We start from the raw sequence: 19,066 nt of genomic DNA, 5'->3' as shown, positions 1-19,066 counted from the left end.
CTGCCTGGCTAGGCCCCCTGTTGCTCCGTGGCCCTGGGGCCTCTGCTCTGAGCCACGGGCACCGAGCCAGGCGCTGGGTGAGGCCGGAGATCAGGGCTTTGTGACCATGTGCCCGGGGGCCTCATCCCCTGCCCGCTCTCCCCTGGGCCCCCCGGAGTTTTTTCTACTCCATGAGCTGGTCGTTTGGTTCGCCCCCAGGGCCAGTCCTAGCAGTCGGGAGGGTGGGGGCCAGGGTGAGCTGATAATGGGGGGGGTATTTTGCTCCTTTGCGGGGGGTGACGGACTGGAGGGGGAAGCCCGAGAGCCCGGCAGTTACAAATATGGGGGGGACAGATTTAGGGGGGGCCCTGTGTGGTGGGTGGGGAGGCAGATGGGGGGGCCCTGCATGGTGAGGGGGAGGCAGATGGGGGGAACTTTCTGTGCACTTGGAGCCATAGTGGGGTAGCACGAAATCCCCCCAAGTGACAAGGCGGGGGGGTGACAACCGCCCCCCATTGCTGGTGATCTCTGAGACCTCACCGTGCGGAGGTGGCTGGGGGCATTGGACACCCCCCCACACTTCCCCCCCTGCGAACCCAGGCCCGGCCGGCCCCTCAGAGGCCAAAGCCAGGGAGCAAAGTCCAAGGTCCTGGCTGGGTGTGGGGAGAATGAGGGTCCCCCCGTGCTGCCCCCCCCCAGGGAGCTGGAAGGAGACAGCCCAGGGCTGGGGAGGCTCAGGGTCCCCCTAAGCCCCCAGTTCCCCTCCCCTTTGCAGAGCAAGTGCCAGGGGGAAGTCCCGCGGGGGGAGTGGCTGATGGGAATATCCTCCCCCCCGCTCCACACCCGCGGCTCAGTCGCTCTCTGGCGAGGCATCTGTGCAGCCGCTCTCCGTCCGTCTGTCTGTCCGTCCATCCCAGCCCCATGGAGGGGGCCGTGACCTCTGGCCTCTTGCTGGCCCTGTGCTGGGCGCTGGCCCCATCTGCAGGTACCGGGATGGGGGGGTTTCTGTGTGTCTGAGCCGAGTGGGCCCCCACCCCTGTCTGTCCGTCCGTCTGTCCGTCTGGTCTCACCCTCTCACCCTCCTCCCCCCCGCAGATGCCCAGGAGGGGCTTTGCTATGAGCAGTTCGGGGCCGGCAAGTGCAAGGAGTTGCTGGGTGAGGACGTGCCCAAGGCTGACTGCTGCCTGAACCCCGACTACGGGTACCAGCCCCGCGCCGGGGCACCCTGCCAGTCCTGCCGGTGAGTGCCCCCCCAGACCTCCCCCACTACTCCCTGAACCCTGAGTACGGGTACCCGCCCCACGCCGGGGCACCCTGCCGGTGAGTGCCCCCCCAGACCTCCCCCACTGCTGCCTGAACCCCGACTACGGGTACCGGCCCCGCGCTGGGGCACCCTGCCAGTCCTGCCGGTGAGTGCCCCCCAGAGCCCCCCCACTGCTCCCTGAACCCCGACTATGGGTACCGGCCCCACGCCGGGGCACCCTGCCAGTCCTGCCGGTGAGTGCCCCCCCAGAGCCCCCCCACTGCTGCCTGAACCCCCACTACGGGTACCGGCCCCACGCCGGGGCACCCTGCCAGTCCTGCCGGTGAGTGCCCCCCCAGAGCCCCCCCACTGCTCCCTGAAGCCCGACTACGGGTACCGGCCCCGCGCCGGGGCACCCTGCCAGTCCTGCCAGTGAGTGCCCCCCCAGACCCCCCCCACTGCTCCCTGAACCCTGAGTACGGGTACCCGCCCCATGCCGGGGCACCCTGCCAGTCCTGCCGGTGAGTGCCCCCCCAGACCCCCCCCACTGCTCCCTGAACCCTGAGTACGGGTACCGGCCCCACACCGGGGCGCCCTGCCAGTCCTGCCCGAACCCCAACCCTCGCCCCTAACCCCAGCCCATCCACCCCTCGCCTCAGCCCCTAACGCTGGGCCCAGCAATCCGCCAAAGGCTACGACAGGCACCTGGCCCAACCCCCCTGACCCCGCTGCCCTCCCCGCAGCCAGGCCGAGTGGAGCGACTGGACGCCCTGGGGCCCCTGCTCTGTGTCCTGCAGGGAAGGGGTGCAGAGACGTAGCCAGACCTGCCAGGGGCAGGGGCAGTGCTCAGGTGGCCTGCGGAGGAGGTGGGAGACTCAAGCCTGCAGCCTGAAGGATTGCTGCCCCGGTGAGTTTCCCCCACCCCTCTCCGCCAGCGCCCCATGACGCCCCCCCACGGCCAGTGCCCCTGTGCCCCATGGCGCCCCCCAGGGCCAGTGCCCCCTGAGCCCCACGGTGTCCACTGCTGGACACCGCCACCTCACGCAGACAGCACCCCACGTCACCCAGCCCTGTACCCCACAGCACCCCCTAGTGGGAGAGGCTGAGGCTGGAGTAGCTGGGAGCTCCCTGGGCTTCTCTCTCTCTCTTCCTCTTTCTCTCCCTCCCTCTCTCTCTCTCACCCAGATTCAACACTTTCACTTCCCTCCTAGGGGTGCTGGTTCCTCCCAGCTCCCCCCCCCCATGATCTTCCCCTACCACAGCTGGAAATGGAAACTTCCTGTTCACAGCTGCTTGAGCTGCAGAGAGGCCCATGGCAGTGATGGGGGGCTGGGAGGGGAAGGGGTTGGTCACCCCCTATCGGAGCTGGGCTCTGAGGGGTGGGCAGGAGACAGGAGGGGTCTCTGGGGAGGGGTGCGTAGCAGGAGGGGATCAAATGGGAGGGGCAGGTGGGTAGGTGGTCTCAGATGGGGATGGGGGGTCTCTGGAATCGGGAGGGGGCAGCCTCAGGTCCCCACCCTCACCCTAATCTCATGCTGACCCCTTTCCCCCATCGCTCTGCAGTGATGGGGGGCTGGTCGTCCTGGGACCCCTGGAGCTCCTGTTCCGTGACTTGTGCCGAGGGGGTGAAGAGGCGAATCCGTAGGTGCACCGAGCCGGCGCCTGTCTGTGGGGGCTCCTGCCTGGGCCACAACTCGGAGACGGTGCCCTGCGACACCAACAAGATCTGCCCCAGTGAGTGATGGGTGTGTGTGTGTGGGGGTGGGTGGGCGGGAGTGGGGGGACGGGGTTGTGTGTGGTTCTTTTTTGACACTGTCCCAGCTGACATCCTCACAAGCCGGCTAGGGAAGAGTTGCTCTGAAATCAACCAGGCCACACCCGAGAAGGAGAAGTGCAGAATACAACGCCGAGGAAGGTGTGGGGGGCGGGGAATCAAATGCGTAGTGACAACGTGGGGACTAGGCAGTCACATGGCTGCAACGGATCTGGGGGCTCGCGCGGATCCCATATGGAATATGAGTCAACAATGGGATGTGGCTGTGGAAAAGGCTACTCTCATTCTGGGTGTGTTAACAGGAGGGTCGTATGCAAGACACGGGAGGTCGTGGTCCTGCTTGGGTCAGCACTGGTGGGACCCTGGCGGGAGGACGGTGTCTGGCTCTGGGTGCCCCACGTATTAGGAAAGTTGTGAACGAATTGGAGAGAGTCCGGAGGAGAGCAACCAAAATGATCGTAGGTTTAGAAAACCTGACCTAGGAGGGACAGTTAAAAGAAACCGGGCATGTTTGGTCTGGAGAGAAGGAGAGTGAGGGGGGACCTGAGAACAGTCTTTAGATACCTCATGGGCTCTTCTAAAGAGGATACTGACAATTGTTCTCCATGTCTGCTGTGGGCAGGACAAGAAGTAAAGGGCTGAATCTGCAGCCAGCGGGATGGAGGTTAAATAATGGGAGAAACTTTCTAACTCTCAGGGTCGCTCAGCTCCGGAACTGGCTCCCAAGGGGGCTATGGGACCCCGTCATTGGAGGGTTGTAAGAAGAAGTTGGACAAACCTGTCAGGGATAGTTTAGGTTGACTTGGTCCTGCCTCCACGCAGGGGGCTGGATTTAGTGACCTCCTGAGGTTCCTTCCAGCCCGACATTTCTATGATCTCATTCTATTCCATAGATGTTTTTATACTGCATTCATCACGGAGTATCTGGTTGGGTGGGTAGGGGGATGGGTGGGCGACAGGATGGATGGAGGATGGCTGGCTGGGTAGGTGGATGGTTGGATAGGGGGGTGGGGGCAGGGATGGATGGTTGGATGGATGGATGGGAAATGGGTTGTTGGGTGGAAAGATTAGTGGATAGGTGGATGGGGTTGGGTGGGTGCATACATGGGTGGGTGGGTGGGGGTTGGGAGGGTGGGTTGTTGGGTGCTTGGACAGAAGGATTCAGGGATGGGTTGCGGTGGGGAGGGGGGATGGCTGGTTGGGTGGCTGGACGGATGGATAGGAATGGGTGGTTGGGTGGGTGGGTGGATGGATGGGAGAATGGGGGCAGGGATGGATGGGTAGTTGGGTGGAGGGATGGGTTGGGGTAAGGGTGGGTGGATAGACAGATGGATGGGGGGATGTGTGGGGGCAGGGATGGATGGGTAGTTGGGTGGAGGGATGGGTTGGGGTAAGGGTGGGTGGATAGACGGATGGGGGGGATGTGTGGGGCAGGGATGCATGGGTAGATGGATGGATGGGTCTAATGGCGGGTGGACACCTGGATGGGTGGATGAGCGGACAGGGATGGTTGGGTGGATGATGTTGGGACCTTATCCACTCGGTCCCCAAGAACTCAGCTCGACGTCAGGCTCATCACAGAGGTTTCTCTCCTGGCACCCAGGGGCCCGACACTGAACTACTGAGGCTCAGGGGCAGGGGGTGGGGTCCAGGGTGAACCACGCACCCAAAGTACAAACTCATTCACCAGCTGGTAAACACGCCCTCACACAGACGCCGCCCGCACTCTCTGTTCTACATCCCCTCGCACACTCTCTGATCGGCTCCTTAGTTCCTGGGAGCCAATCCCCGGACAAGTGACCGGCTGTTCACACGTTCGCCATCCGCCTGCTGTTCCCTTATCTACTAACTACATATTTACAAGGCTGATGGGAATTCAGGCTTTGTTCGTTGTTCCGTGGCCTTGGTCAGAACAGATCTACAGCTGGGTGGGGAGTGGGTGGCTGGGTAGGGATGGTCTGGTGGATGGAGGCAGGTGGTGGATGGATGGTAAGTTGGATGGGGAGATGGGGGGGATGGGTGGGTGGGAAGGGATGGTTAGGTGGGGTGATGGGGGGATGGTTGGGTAGTTGAATAGGGGGATGGGTGGGAAGGGATGGCTGGGTGGGGTGATGGGGGGATGGGTTGGAAGCAATGGTTGGGTAGTGGAATGGGGGGATGGCTGGGTGGGGTGATGGGGGGATGGGTTGGAAGCAATGGTTGGGTAGTGGAATGGGGGGATGGGTGGGAAGGGATGGCTGGGTGGGGTGATGGGGGGATGGGTTGGAAGCAATGGTTGGGTAGTGGAATGGGGGGATGGGTGGGAAGGGATGGCTGGGTGGGGTGATGGGGGATGGGTGAGAAGCAATGGTTGGGTAGTTGAATGGGGGGGGGGGTGGGGTGATGGGGGATGGGTTGGAAGCAATGGTTGGGTAGTGGAATGGGGGGATGGGTGGGAAGGGATGGCTGGGTGGGGTGATGAGGGATGGGTTGGAAGCAATGGTTGGGTAGTGGAATGGGGGGATGGGTGGGAAGGGATGGCTGGGTGGGGTGATGGGGGATGGGTTGGAAGCAATGGTTGGGTAGTGGAATGGGGGGATGGCTGGGTGGGGTATGGCTGGGTGGGGTGATGGGGGATGGGTTGGAAGCAATGGTTGGGTAGTGGAATGGGGGGATGGCTGGGTGGGGTGATGGGGGATGGGTTGGAAGCAATGGTTGGGTAGTGGAATGGGGGGATGGCTGGGTGGGGTGATGGGGGATGGGTTGGAAGCAATGGTTGGGTAGTGGAATGGGGGGATGGCTGGGTGGGGTGATGAGGGATGGGTTGGAAGCAATGGTTGGGTAGTGGAATGGGGGGATGGCTGGGTGGGGTGATGGGGGGATGGGTTGGAAGCAATGGTTGGGTAGTGGAATGGGGGGATGGCTGGGTGGGGTGATGGGGGATGGGTTGGAAGCAATGGTTGGGTAGTGGAATGGGGGGATGGCTGGGTGGGGTGATGGGGGGATGGGTTGGAAGCAATGGTTGGGTAGTGGAATGGGGGGATGGCTGGGTGGGGTGATGAGGGATGGGTTGGAAGCAATGGTTGGGTAGTGGAATGGGGGGATGGGTGGGAAGGGATGGCTGGGTGGGGTGATGAGGGATGGGTGAGAAGCAATGGTTGGGTAGTGGAATGGGGGGATGGCTGGGTGGGGTGATGGGGGATGGGTTGGAAGCAATGGTTGGGTAGTGGAATGGGGGGATGGCTGGGTGGGGTGATGAGGGATGGGTGAGAAGCAATGGTTGGGTAGTGGAATGGGGGGATGGGTGGGTGGGGTGATGGGGGATGGGTTGGAAGCAATGGTTGGGTAGTGGAATGGAGGGATGGGTGGGTGGGGTGATGAGGGATGGGTTGGAAGCAATGGTTGGGTAGTGGAATGGGGGGATGGCTGGGTGGGGTGATGAGGGATGGGTTGGAAGCAATGGTTGGGTAGTGGAATGGGGGGATGGCTGGGTGGGGTGATGAGGGATGGGTTGGAAGCAATGGTTGGGTAGTGGAATGGGGGGATGGCTGGGTGGGGTGATGGGGGGATGGGTTGGAAGCAATGGTTGGGTAGTGGAATGGGGGGATGGGTGGGTGGGGTGATGGGGGGATGGGTTGGAAGCAATGGTTGGGTAGTGGAGTGGGGGGATGGGTGGGAAGGGATGGCTGGGTGGGGTGATGAGGGATGGGTGAGAAGCAATGGTTGGGTAGTGGAATGGGGGGATGGGTGGGTGGGGTGATGGGGGATGGGTTGGAAGCAATGGTTGGGTAGTGGAATGGGGGGATGGCTGGGTGGGGTGATGAGGGATGGGTTGGAAGCAATGGTTGGGTAGTGGAATGGGGGGATGGCTGGGTGGGGTGATGGGGGATGGGTTGGAAGCAATGGTTGGGTAGTGGAATGGGGGGATGGCTGGGTGGGGTGATGAGGGATGGGTTGGAAGCAATGGTTGGGTAGTGGAATGGGGGGATGGCTGGGTGGGGTGATGAGGGATGGGTTGGAAGCAATGGTTGGGTAGTGGAATGGGGGGATCGGTGGGAAGGGATGGCTGGGTGGGGTGATGAGGGATGGGTGAGAAGCAATGGTTGGGTAGTGGAATGGGGGGATGGCTGGGTGGGGTGATGAGGGATGGGTGAGAAGCAATGGTTGGGTAGTGGAATGGGGGGATGGGTGGGAAGGGATGGCTGGGTGGGGTGATGAGGGATGGGTTGGAAGCAATGGTTGGGTAGTGGAATGGGGGGATGGCTGGGTGGGGGATGGCTGGGTCACTGGGTGGGGGATAGGTGGGCAGGTGGGGCTGAATGGCCCCTCCCAACACTGAGGCCTGATCTCTCCCTCTCTGTAGCTCATGGTAACTGGGGCAGTTGGGGGCAATGGGGTCCTTGTTCTGCCACATGTTCTCCGGAGGAAGCGGGGCCGAAGCCCAAGCAGCGTCGCTCACGGGTTTGCGACAGCCCCCCACCTTCCTTCAGCCCTCCCGGATTCCCCTGCTCTGGATCTGCCAGTGAGGACCAGTCTTGCACTGGGCTCCCCTTCTGCCCAGGTGAGAAAGATCCTCCTGCCCCCCCCACCCCCAAGACATCCAGTCCCCTGTCCTGGGGCCATATGGGAGCCGGTGCCCCCAAAAGGGGAAATCTCCCGTTTCCCATTCCCCCAACCCTCGGGCTAGGTTTCCCATGCTGACCCGTGTTTCTTTCTCTCTGACTCTGCGCTCTGCCCAGTGCACGGTGGCTGGAGTGACTGGCAGCAGTCCAGTCCCTGCTCAGTGACCTGTGGCATGGGCCGGGTAATGGAGAAGCGTCTTTGCAACAACCCAGCACCACGGCAAGGTGGGAACACCTGTCCTGGCCTCAATACCCGGTCATATTTCTGCAACACCAAAATACCCTGCCCAGGTAGGGGGGCAGGGACCGACAAAGAGCATTGGAGTGGGGAGAGGACACCCGCTGTCCCTGGAGGGGAGGGCAGATGGAGGGGTGAGGCAAGGGGTGGAGGAATGGAGGTATAGAGGAAAAGAAGAATGGATGGATCAGGAAGAGGATGAAGAGGTAGAAAAGTGGTGGGATGCACAGAGAGAAGGAGGGGGGAATGGATGAAAGCACAGTAAAATGATGGATGCGTGAATGGAGGGGTATGTATTGGGATGGATGCAAGTAGAAATGGATGAATTAATGGATGGATGGGTGAATGGATGAATGAATGGGTCAGTGGGTGGGTGGATGGATGTATCAATGGTTAGTTGGGTCAATGGACAGATGGCAGCAGGTGGGTGGGTGAGTGGAGTGATGCCTAGGTCAATGGATGGATGTTTGTGTGGGTCAATACATGGATGGATGATGGGTAGGCAGGTTTGTGTGTGGGTGGGTGGATGGATGGATGGATGGATGGATGGTGGGTTAATGGTGGGTCGATGGATGAATGGATCAATGGTTGGGTGGGTCAGTGGATGGATGGATGATGGGTGGGCTGGTTTGTGTGTGGGTAGGTGGATGGATGGATGATGGGTCAATGGTGGGTCGATGGATGAATGGATCAGTGGTTGGGTGGATGGTTGGGTGGGTCTTGCAACATTACCAGGTTAATACTCCCTACTCCGTCACATCTCTCCCTGCTTCGAGACTGAACTGAGCGCGGTCACTCTAACCAGTGACCTGGGGAAGTTCAGGCCCCCCTCTCCAGGACAACATATCTGCTATCGTGTTGGCGCTCCCCTCACATGGACCACATCCATGTCATAATTCTGCAGGAGCAGGCTCCACCTCCTGAGCCGTTTTCCCTGTGACTCGGAAGGGGGAACATCTTATAGGCAGGTGCGATCCCGTCTGTACCCCATGAACAGCCAGATTAGTGAGTCCTGGCTGGTTGGAAAACAGCTGTCGGTACAGATGTAGCATCCCTCTGATCTCAGCTTTCTGGCCAGGGGTTAACTGATCAGAGAGGGGGATTGTTTCCAGGGAAGAGCCAGCTCCTGTCTCAGGGAATAGATCTACTCAAGGGTCATCTCCCTGCTCCTCCCACTGTCCACACACGGCCAACACCACGTTCCCCCTGCCGTAATACGGCTTCATCGTGTGACCATGGTACACCCGGCGGCGGTGCGCCCGGTTCGACAGCTCCACGACAAGCTCATTAAGTTGTTTGACGACCTTGAAAGGGCCCTCCCAGGCGGCCCGTAGTTTGCTTTTTCTCACCGGGATGAGAACCATCACCAGATCCCCGGTGGCGTAGGCACGGGCCCGCGCCGTGCGGTCATACCAGGCCTTCTGCTTCCTCTGGGCTCTGGCCAGATTCTCCTTGGCCAGGCCCATGAGTTCAGCCAGTCTCTCTCGGAAGGTCAGGACATACTCCACCACTGACTCTCCATCGGGAGTGGCCTTCCCCTCCCACTCGTCTCTCGTCAGGTCCAGGGGGCCCCTCACCCTCCTGCCATAAAACAGTTTGAAAGGCGAGAACCCGGCAGACTCCTGGGGCACCTCCCTGTACGCGAACAGCAGGTGAGGTAAGTACTTGTCCCAATCCTGCGGGTGCTGGTCCATAAAGGTTTTCAGCATCATCTTTAGCGTCCCGTTGAACCTCTCCACCCACCAGTCACCCCTGGGGGTGATAAGCTGAGGCCTAGATGTGCCGGACCCCACATTTCTCCCACAAGCACTGGAGGAGGGCCAACATGAAGTTGGTCTGTCAAGACTTCCTTGGGGAACCCCACTTGGCTGAAAATGGTCAGGAGCGCATCGGCCATGGTGTCTGCTTCAATGGAAGCTAAGGGCACTGCCTCGGGGTAGCGGGTGGCAAAATCTACCACCCCCAGAATGTATTTCTTCCCTGACCGGGTCGTCTTGCTGAGAGGCCCCACGATGTCCATGGCCACCTTCTGGAAAGGCTCCTCTGTGATGGGCAAAGATCTCAAAGCCGCTTTCCCCTTGTTCCGGGCCTTCCCCACCCTCTGACAGGGGTCTCAGGATCGGCAATACTGCCGGACCATGGTAAAGACCCCAGGCCAGTAAAAGTTCTGTAGCAACCTCTGCCGGGTGCACTGGATTCCCTGGTGCCCTGCAAGGGGGATGTCGTGGGCCAGGTACAGGAGCCTGCGGCGATACTTCTGGGGGACTCCCAGCTGCCTCCTGACCCCACAGGACTCTACTTCCCTTGTGGGAGCCCATTCTCGGTACAGGAACCCCTTCTCCCACAGGAACCTCTCCTGGCAGCCTCTCCTCATGGTCCGTCCCACACCGAGGTCGGCCAGGTCCCTGAGCTTCCGCAAGGAGGGATCTTTCCTCAACTTGGCCTGGAACTCAGCGGCTGGGCATGGGATGGGGACCTGCTCTCTCTTGGCAGCTGGGTCTGGAGTCGCAGCCCCTCTGAGCCTTGTCCCTGGGCGCTCCCTCCCCACCAGGGTGGAGTCCTGCGCCTCCCATGTGGTACCCTCCCTGAGGTCAGGGCGAGGTGCCCCTCGCCAGCTCTAGCTACGGGTCATGACTAGGGAGTTCTGGGGGTTGCCTGGCCAATCCTCGAGGTCATCCCCCATCGACACCTCAGTGGGCAAATGGTAGTGCACCCACACGTCCTTGGGGCCCTCCTTGGATCCCTATTTCAGATGTACTCTCACCATGGGCATCTTGAATGGGGTCCTGCCCACACCCGTCAGGGTCAGGTAGGTATCGGGCACCACCCGATCTGGGGCCACCGCCTTGGGCCGTCCAGTGTCATCTCCACGCCTGTGTCCCAGTATCCATTGAAGTTCCTCCCATCCACCTCCAGGGGAACAAGGCACTCGCTCTGCAGGGACAGCCCCGCACCCCCCCCCCCCGTACCCTGAGATCCTTGAGTCCGGAGCAGCCAGCCCTCCAGAGGAGCTGGTCTGGGGCACTCCTCCCTCCTGAGCAGTGGGTAGGCTGCCAGCCCCTCCTCCGGCTGGGTCCCTGCCCAGTTAACCCTGTGCGGGTTCGGTCTTCTCAGTCTGTCCTGGAGCCTGGGGCACTGGGTCCGTATGTGGCCTCTCTGCCCACAGTAATAACAAATCACGTCACGTTGGTTCCCTCAAGCCAGGCTGGTCCTGATGCTGGTTGTTCCCCTCGGGAGGGGGTTCTCCACATTCCCCCTTTGGGAGGTAGCAGCGTGACGCTCTCTCTGCGCTGTGTTGGGCTTATTCTTTTGGGACTCCTCCCTGCCAGCCCCTGACCGGCTGTCCATGAACTCGTCGGCCAGCCGCCCTGTGAGTTGCGGGTCCTCTGGCTTTTTCTCCCCCAACCACAGCCTCAGGTCGGCTGGGCAGTGCTCATACAGGTGCTCCAGCACCATCAGTTTAATCCTGTCCTCCTTAGTCTGGGCCCCCTCTGCCCACTTGTGGACGTACCCCTCCATTCAGAGGATCAGTTCAAGATATATGTCCTCAGGGGTTTCACGCAGTCTAAACAGAGCTTGTAGGTACAGAGAACAGGACCGCTCAGTCAGGGCCCTCTTGAGGGGTGGGGAGCCCAGACCCCAGTTCTGGGATTCAGCCCCTCTCCCCAGCCAGCTCCAAACTGAAACCCCCTCCAGCAGCCTCACCCAGCCACACCCCCGGCTCCTCCTCCAGCCTTTGTCCAGTTTCCCAGGCAGAAAGTGTCACCTGGCCCCAACCCCCTCCTGGGCTCAGGTTACAAGTATCACTTCTTGGTGAAGTCACCCCCTGATATCCCAGCACCATCAGTATTAATGCAGACAGTAAACTCGTAAAACTCCCATGCATCATGACCAGGTAAGTACTCCCCACTCCCTACTCCGCCACAATGGATGAATGGATCAATGGTTGGGTGGGTCTGTGGATGGATGGTTGGGTGGATGTATGGATCGATGGTTGGGTGAGTCAGTGGATGGATGGATGGATGATGGGTGGGCAGGTTTGTGTGTGGGTAGATGGGTGGGTGGATGGATGGATGGATGATGGGTTAATGGTGGGTTGATGGATGAATGGATCAATGTTTGGTTGGGTGGGTCTTTGGCTGGATGGTTGGGTGGATGTATGGATAGATGGTTGGGTGGATAGATGGATGGATGGATGGTTGGGTGAGTCAGTGGATGGATGGCTGATGGATGGGCTGGTCTGTGTGTGGGTAGATGGATGGATAGGTCAATGGGTGGATGGATGGGTGGGTCAATGGGTGGGTCAATGGATGAATGGATCAATGGCTGGTTGGGTGGGTGGATGGATGGATGGGTGGGTCAGTGGCTGGCTGGCTGGCTGGGTCAGTGGGTCAGTGGCTGGATGGATGATGGGTGGGCTGGTTTGCATGTGGGGAGATGGATGGATGGGTCAATGGATGGATGGACGGGTGGGTGGGAGGATGGACAGTCATACTCTGCTGTCTCGGGGGGTTTCCCTGACTCTCCCCCGCAGTGGATGGGCGCTGGTCAGAGTGGGTGGAGTGGTCCATTTGCACCCGGCCGGGTTACACCGGGGACATCACCTGCCAGGAGATCATGGGGCAGCAGAAGCGGACGCGGGTCTGCGAGGGGCGCAGCCCCGATGGGGAGCGCTGTGTGGGAAGTTATATCCATATCCGCAGCTGCTACAACATGTTTCGGTGCAAATGTGAGTGCCCGAGGTGGGCTGGAGGGGTCTGGGGGTCTGATCTGTGCAGGGGTGCCAGGCTGGAGGGGCTCCTGGTTATGACCTGGGGGAGGGGAGGTGGGGTACCAGGCCAGATGGGTTCCTGACCTTGTTGCCAAGAAGGCCAATGGCATTTTGGGATGTATAAGTAGGGGCATAGCGAGCAGATCGAGGGACGTGATCGTTCCCCTCTATTCGACATTGGTGAGGCCTCATCTGGAGTACTGTGTCCAGTTTTGGGCCCCACACTTCAAGAAGGATGTGGATAAATTGGAGAGAGTCCAGCGAAGGGCAACAAAAATGATTAGGGGACTGGAACACATGAGTTATGAGGAGAGGCTGAGGGAGCTGGGATTGTTTAGCCTGCAGAAGAGAAGAATGAGGGGGGATTTGATAGCTGCTTTCAACTACCTGAAAGGGGGTTCCAAAGAGGATGGCTCTAGACTGTTCTCAATGGTAGCAGATGACAGAATGAGGAGTAATGGTCTCAAGTTGCAGTGGGGGAGGTTTAGATTGGATATTAGGAAAAACTTTTTCACTAAGAGGGTGGTGAAACACTGGAATGCGTTACCTAGGGAGGTGGTAGAATCTCCTTCCTTAGAGGTTTTTAAGGTCAGGCTTGACAAAGCCCTGGCTGGGATGATTTAACTGGGAATTGGTCCTGCTTTGAGCAGGGGGTTGGACTAGATGACCTTCTGGGGTCCCTTCCAACCCTGATATTCTATGATATTCTATGATTCTATGATTCTGACCTGACTGGTGTCTGTACTGACTCCCCAGTGGAGGGCCAATGGTCAGACTGGAGTTCCTGGGGTCTCTGCATCCCAACCTGCGGGAAGAATCCCATGAAGTCTCGGAAGCGTGTTTGCCAACCCACTTACCCCAAATTTTCGTGAGTGTGACCAGCAGGGGGTGGGGATAGGGGGGACATACCAGGGTCTGTGGGTCTGATCCAGGAGTGGGGATACCAGGGTTGGGGAGCCCCATGGGTCTGATCCAGAGGGACACAGGACTGGGGGAGGAGTCCATGAGTCTGATCTGGTGGGAGGGGAAGGATACCAAGTTGTGGGGGCCCCATGGGTCTGATTCAGAGGATTACAGGGCTTGCGGGGGGTCTATGGGTCTGAACTGGGAGAGGGGAAGAATACCAACCTGCGGGGTCCCCATGGGTCTGATCCAGAGGCCCGTGGGAGGGGGCTGGGCCCAGTGCTGATCTCTCTCCTCCCCCACAGAATGGAGACCCAGGGCGTGGGGAACACTGGGCCGGTGAACATCAGCTTCTGGGCAAACCCTGGCCCAAGTGCCAGCCCATCAACGGGAAGGCCCTGGAGGTGGAGGAGAAGGAGCCATGTCTCAATGTGCCACCCTGCCCAGAGGAGGAGGAATATGGTGAGCTGGGGGGCGGGTGTTGAGTGGGTCAGCGTGTGTGTGTGCGGGGGCTGGGAGCCAGGACTCCTGGGTTCTATCTTGCCCTGGGAGGGGAGTGGGGTCTGATGGGTTAGAGCAGGGGGGGCTGGGGCCAGGACTCCTGGGTTCTCTCCTCGGCCCTTGGAGGGGAGTGGGGTAAGCACCGGGTCTCTTTGGAAGGATCCCTGTGGGGCTGGAGGGTCCTGCTGAGGTTCTGCAGTCACGAACCAGCTCCCTGTTCTCTGACCCCCAGATCAGCCCCCGTTATCGGCAGGCCGCCTGGCCAGCTTAGCCCCTAGCCCACCGCAGGCTTCAAGTACGTGGAGCATCTTGATGAGGACGTTTGAGGTGTGTGAGAAATACTAGGGAATGGGGCATGGGGCTTTTCCCCTCTGGGGGGCGCCGGCTCCATCCAGCCCCAGAGCAGGGACTGGCTGGCTCAGGAGGGTGGGAATGGGGCCTGGGGCCTGTCCCCTCTAGGGGGCGCTGGCTCCCATTGACCCCAGGGCAGGGATTGGCTGGCTCCAGGGGGGCGAGGAATGGGGGATGGGACTCTTCCCTCAAGGGGGTGCCAGCTCCCATCCATTCCGAGGGCAGGGACCGGCTGGCTCCAGGGGGGCGAGGAATGGGGCCTGGGGCCTGTCCCCCATAGGGGGCGCTGGCTCTGGTCCAGGCTGGGGGCAGGCTGGCTGGGGGGAAGGGGCCTGTGTCTCTGGTTTAACCCTTTCACTGCCTGTTCTTTGCAGATTGATCTGGCAGGAGCCAGGTGAAGGTGCTTCCCCAGAAGCCCCATCCCCGCACCACCCTTCTGCAGACGGAGCAGGGGGGGGTCAGGATCCCCACGACAGCAGCTCTTCCCCTCCTTCCCGGGGCTCCCTGTGGAAACACCCCAGAAGCCCCCTGCAGTTATGACCCCGACGCTCCAACCCCCAGAAATCCCCTTTGCTACAGGACATGGAATCCATCACAATAAAGAGAGAGAATGGGTCCCACCTGGCTCTGTGTGTGTGTGTGTTTGAGAATGGGGGCCAGTGGTTACAGCGGGGGGGGGGGGGGCTGGGAGCCAGGACTCCTGGGTTCTCTCCCCGGCTCTGGGAGGGGAGTGGGGTCTAGTGGTTAGAGCAGGGGGGCTGGGAGCCAGGACTCCTGGGTTCTCTCCCTGGCTCTGGGAGGGGAGTGGGGTCTAGTGGTTAGAGCAGGGGGGCTGGGAGCCAGGACGCCTGGGTTCTCTCCCTGGCTCTGGGAGGGGAGTGGGGTCTAGTGGTTAGAGCGGGGGGGCTGGGAGCCCGGACTCCTGGGTTCTATGCCTTGCTGGTGGAGCAGCATCTACATGGGGGAGGTGCTGTAGTTGGGAGCCGAGGCCTCTCCCACCTGTCTGCGCCCCCACCCCCCGCCCATGAACGCCCCCATCCCTCAACCTCCCCCCTCCCCCCTGCACATCCTCCCCCCAGCTCCCCCGCTGGTCACCCCCCTCCGTAGCACACGGTGTCGCAGCTCTGGGGAAACCACCCAGCCCTTGGCTGGGCAAAGCCGGCGACAGCTTCAAAGAGCCCGTCCCAGGACTGGCCACACCAGGCCACAGGCCAAGACAGCCACAACTGGCCACCTCGAGCCTGGCCTTCCTAGTCCGGCCCTTTCCTGGGGAGTCCGGTGCCCAGTGCAGCACCGCTGGGCCTTGGGGACCCACTTGTAAGGGCGTGGTCCCACCACGGGGCACCTGGGTCACACGAGTAACCCCCAGCCTAGACCCTCCCCCTCCATCCCCTTCCCTCCTCCCTCTCCTCCCCCTCCCCACCCACCTCCCGCCTCTCCTCCCCTTCCCTCCCCACCTCTCCTCTCCGTCCCCCTCCAACCCCTCCCTCCCCTCTCCTCCCCCTCCATCCCCACCCGACCGCCCCCTCTCTCCCCATCCCCTCCCCCTAACTCCCCCTCTCCTTCCCTTCCCACTGCACCTACCCCCCCTCCCCCTCGCCCTCCAACCCCTCCCCACCCCAACCCCCTCTCTCCCCATCCCCTCCCCGTCTCACCCCACCTCCCCCTCCCCTCCCCACCTCCCCCCCTCTCCCCATCCCCTCCCCCTAACTCCCCCCTCTCCTCCCCTTCCCACCGCACCTACCCCCCCCTCCCCCTCCCCCTCGCCCTCCAACCCCTCCCACCCCAACCCCTCTCTCCCCATCCCCTCCCCGTCTCACCCCACCTCCCCCTCCCCTCCCCCCCTCCCCCCTCTCTCCCCATCTTCTCCCCCCTCCCCCGCCCAGCACCGCGGACAGCTCCTCCTGCATCCCCCCTCCCAAACCGGCCGGGGACCGGACCGCACCACCGTGCGCCGCAGAGGGGGGGGAGTACGTCACCACCTCCTCCCCCCGCCGCCCGCAGATGGCGCGACCCGTCCCGGCCTCCGCAAGGGCACCGGGACCGACCATCGCGGCGGGAGGGGGTGGGGAGGAGGGGCCGGGCGAGACCAATTCCCGGAGACGTGGGGGGGGCCGGGTATCTGGGCTGGTCCAGATGCTGCTGCGCTCATATGACTCCGGGATTCGGGAGCCGCCGGGTCTGCCCCAGAGAGAGCCCGGGGTGCAGGCCCCATAGATCCCCTATAGGGGCCCCTATAGAAGGGCGCAGGCTGGGGGAGAGAGAGACACCCCCTTATTACCCCCTCCCTTATAAACCCCCTTTCCCCTATAGATCCCCTCCCTTACAGACCCCCCTTCCCCATAGGCATCCCTTGCCCTATAGACACCCCCTTCCCCTCCAGAGATCCCCTATAGACACCTCTTGTACAGACACCTGCTTTCCCCATAGAGATCCCCCCCAGGCACCATAACCCTAGAGAAAGAGCCCTGATAGACGAAGGACCCTAGCGAGAGGACTCTCCTGTTTGGAAAGACCTTCACCCATAGACGAGACTCGCCCAAAGAGATGCCCCTGTAGCGAGCCTTCCCCTATAGAAGCATCCTATAGGGGAGCTTTCCCTACAGTAGGGGATCCCCTGTCTAGAGAGAAAGAGCCCTCGTCCCCCTATAGAAAAGAGAGACCCCCCCTTCCGGGAAGACCCCGTCCAGAGGAGCCATCCCTGTAGACAGACACCTCTCCTGCCCAGAGAGAGCAGCCCCCCCCATAGGATTGATAGACCCCCCCGTTTGCCCGCTAGCCACAGCCCCCTACAGCGTCCCCAGGATGAATTACCTGCGGCGACGCCTCTCGGACAGTAACTTCATGGCCAACCTGCCCAACGGCTACATGACGGACCTGCAGCGGCCTCAACCCCCTCCGGTGCCCCCGGGCGCCCCCTCGCCCGTCCCCTCCCCAGGCAGCGTCTCCCCGGCCGAGCGCCCCCCGGCTGCCCCCAGCCCCGGGGCCGGCGGGGGGGGAGGTGGGTTCTTCTCGTCCCTGTCCAACGCCGTGAAGCAGACGACAGCGGCCGCGGCAGCCAGCTTCAGCGAGCAGGTCGGGGGGGGCAGCGCGGGGGGCGGGGGGCGCAGTCGGATGCTGCTGGTCATCGACGAGCCGGGCACCGACTGGTGAGGGAGCTGGGGCGGCGGGGGGCAGGGGACAAACTCTCCGTCTATCCATCCATCTGTCCACCCGTCCTTTCATCCGTCCAGCCATCCCTCTGTCCATCTGTCCGTTCACCCATCCATCTGTCCGTCTGTCTATCCATCCATCCGTCCATCCGTCTGTCCATCCGTTCATCCATCCAACCCTCCGTTCGTCCATCCATCCGTTGGTCTGTTCATCCATCCGTTCATCTGTCCATCCATCCATCCATCCATCCATCCATCCATCCATCCATCTGTCCATCCATCCATTCGTCCATCCATCTGTCCGTCTGTCCATCCATCCATCAATCTGTCCATCTGTCCTGTCCATCCATCCATCCATCCGTCTGTCCATCTGTCCTGTACAGTCATCCATCCATCCATCCATCCATTTCTCCATCCGTCAGTCTGTCCATCCATCTGTCCATCCGTCCGTCCATCTGTTGGTCTGTCCATCTCTCTGTTTCCCCATCCATCTGTCGCCTCCCCTCCCCCTCCATCCGCTCATCCCACCCCCTGCCTGACAATCCATCCTGCTTCCATCTGTCCATCCAGCCGTCAGTCTATCCCCCTCCCCCACCCGCCACCCCTCAGCTCAGCCCTAGCCCCCGTCACCCCAAAACTCCAGGTGGCCACCCCTCTGCTTAGTCACTGCTGAGAATGCTGCAGCCACCTCTCCCCCGCTTCTCTCCCCGACCACCCCTCCCCTGCCCGTCACCCCTTCCCCCTCCCCCAATGCCCCCACCCCCCTCCATTCCCCTCCTCCACCCCCACTGCCCCCATCCCTCCATCCATCCCTCTCCCCCACTGCCCCCATCCCAGTCCATCCCCCTCCCCCACCGCACCCAGCGCCCTGTCCATCCCCCTTCCCCCACTGCCCCCATCCCCATCCATCCCCTTCCCCCACTGGCCCCATCCCCCTGTCCATTCCCCACCCCCACTCCCCCCATCTCCCCATCCATCCCCCTCCCCCACTGCCCTCCTCCCACATCCATCTCCCTCCCCCACTGCCCCCATCGACCCATCCATCCCCCTCCCCGTCTGACCCCATCGCCCCATCCATCCTCCTCCCCCACTGCCCCCATCCCCCGTCCATCCCCCTCCCCCACTACCCCGTCCACCTGACCCCATGTCTCGGTGGGTTTGAGGGGATGTATCCGTGTGGGGTCCCCAGGGATATTTGGGGAGGGGTGGGGCTGTGTATGGGGGTGACCACCAAAGATCTGCTCCCCCTTGGCCTATTGGGAAGTGGGGAGGGGCAGGGCGGCGGGGAGGGGGATACTCTGAGATAGCGCGTGCGGCGGGGAGGGGGATACCCCCTCACCCTGCCCCCTGGGGCTGGATCAGAAGGAATTAAAGCAGGATAAGCCCCCGAGCCAGGGGCCTATGGGGTGGAGATGGGCACTGACCCCCCCAGCTGCCCTGTTCACTATAGAGTGGGGGCTGGGAGCCAGGACTCCTGGGTTCTCTCTTGGGCCCTGGGAGGGGAGTGGGGGTCTAGTGGTTAGAGGGGGGGGGCTGACTCTGAGATAGCGCGT

At 61.7% G+C, this 19,066-nt stretch overlaps 2 protein-coding genes across 4 annotated transcripts in view; both read left to right on the top strand.

The window, feature by feature from the left end:
- Positions 1–796: 796 nt before the first annotated feature.
- Positions 797–14,981, top strand: CFP (complement factor properdin). Of its 3 annotated transcripts, none has more exons than XM_078850101.1 (11): positions 798–964; positions 1,075–1,219; positions 1,966–2,129; positions 2,786–2,956; positions 7,339–7,536; positions 7,715–7,888; positions 12,370–12,564; positions 13,363–13,474; positions 13,815–13,971; positions 14,243–14,305; positions 14,736–14,981. In XM_078850101.1, the coding sequence occupies exons 1-10, from the start codon at positions 901–903 to the stop codon at positions 14,279–14,281; spliced, it is 1,419 nt and encodes a 472-aa protein (XP_078706227.1). In that variant the 5' UTR covers positions 798–900; the 3' UTR covers positions 14,282–14,305; positions 14,736–14,981. The 3 variants fall into 3 exon arrangements, 2 of the variants coding, with proteins under 2 accessions (XP_073178474.2, XP_078706227.1); XR_013634928.1 differs by having other exon boundaries at positions 799–964; positions 14,243–14,337; XM_073322373.2 differs by lacking the exon at positions 14,243–14,305 and having other exon boundaries at positions 797–964.
- A 1,531-nt stretch (positions 14,982–16,512) lies between these two features.
- SYN1 (synapsin I) overlaps positions 16,513–19,066 on the top strand; it is a 13,911-nt gene continuing 11,357 nt past the window's right edge. The window contains 2 exon segments of the mRNA XM_078850380.1: positions 16,513–17,510; positions 18,123–18,175. Coding sequence (XP_078706506.1) covers positions 17,167–17,510; positions 18,123–18,175 — 397 coding nt within the window. The 5' untranslated portion in view covers positions 16,513–17,166.

Source organism: Lepidochelys kempii, chromosome 23, assembly GCF_965140285.1.
Source record: "Lepidochelys kempii isolate rLepKem1 chromosome 23, rLepKem1.hap1, whole genome shotgun sequence".
In the NCBI taxonomy this organism is placed as follows: domain Eukaryota; kingdom Metazoa; phylum Chordata; order Testudines; family Cheloniidae; genus Lepidochelys; species Lepidochelys kempii.
This window is presented reverse-complemented; position numbering and strand designations above follow the sequence as displayed.

Coding starts and splice junctions, on each gene's coding strand:
- CFP (XM_078850101.1), top strand. CDS start 901: ATGGAGGGGGCCGTGACCTCTGGCCTCTTGCTGGCCCTGTGCTGGGCG. Junction 1,220..1,965: donor GCACCCTGCCAGTCCTGCCG/GTGAGTGCCCCC, acceptor CCCTCCCCGCAG/CCAGGCCGAGTGGAGCGACT. Junction 7,889..12,369: donor CACCAAAATACCCTGCCCAG/GTAGGGGGGCAG, acceptor TCTCCCCCGCAG/TGGATGGGCGCTGGTCAGAG.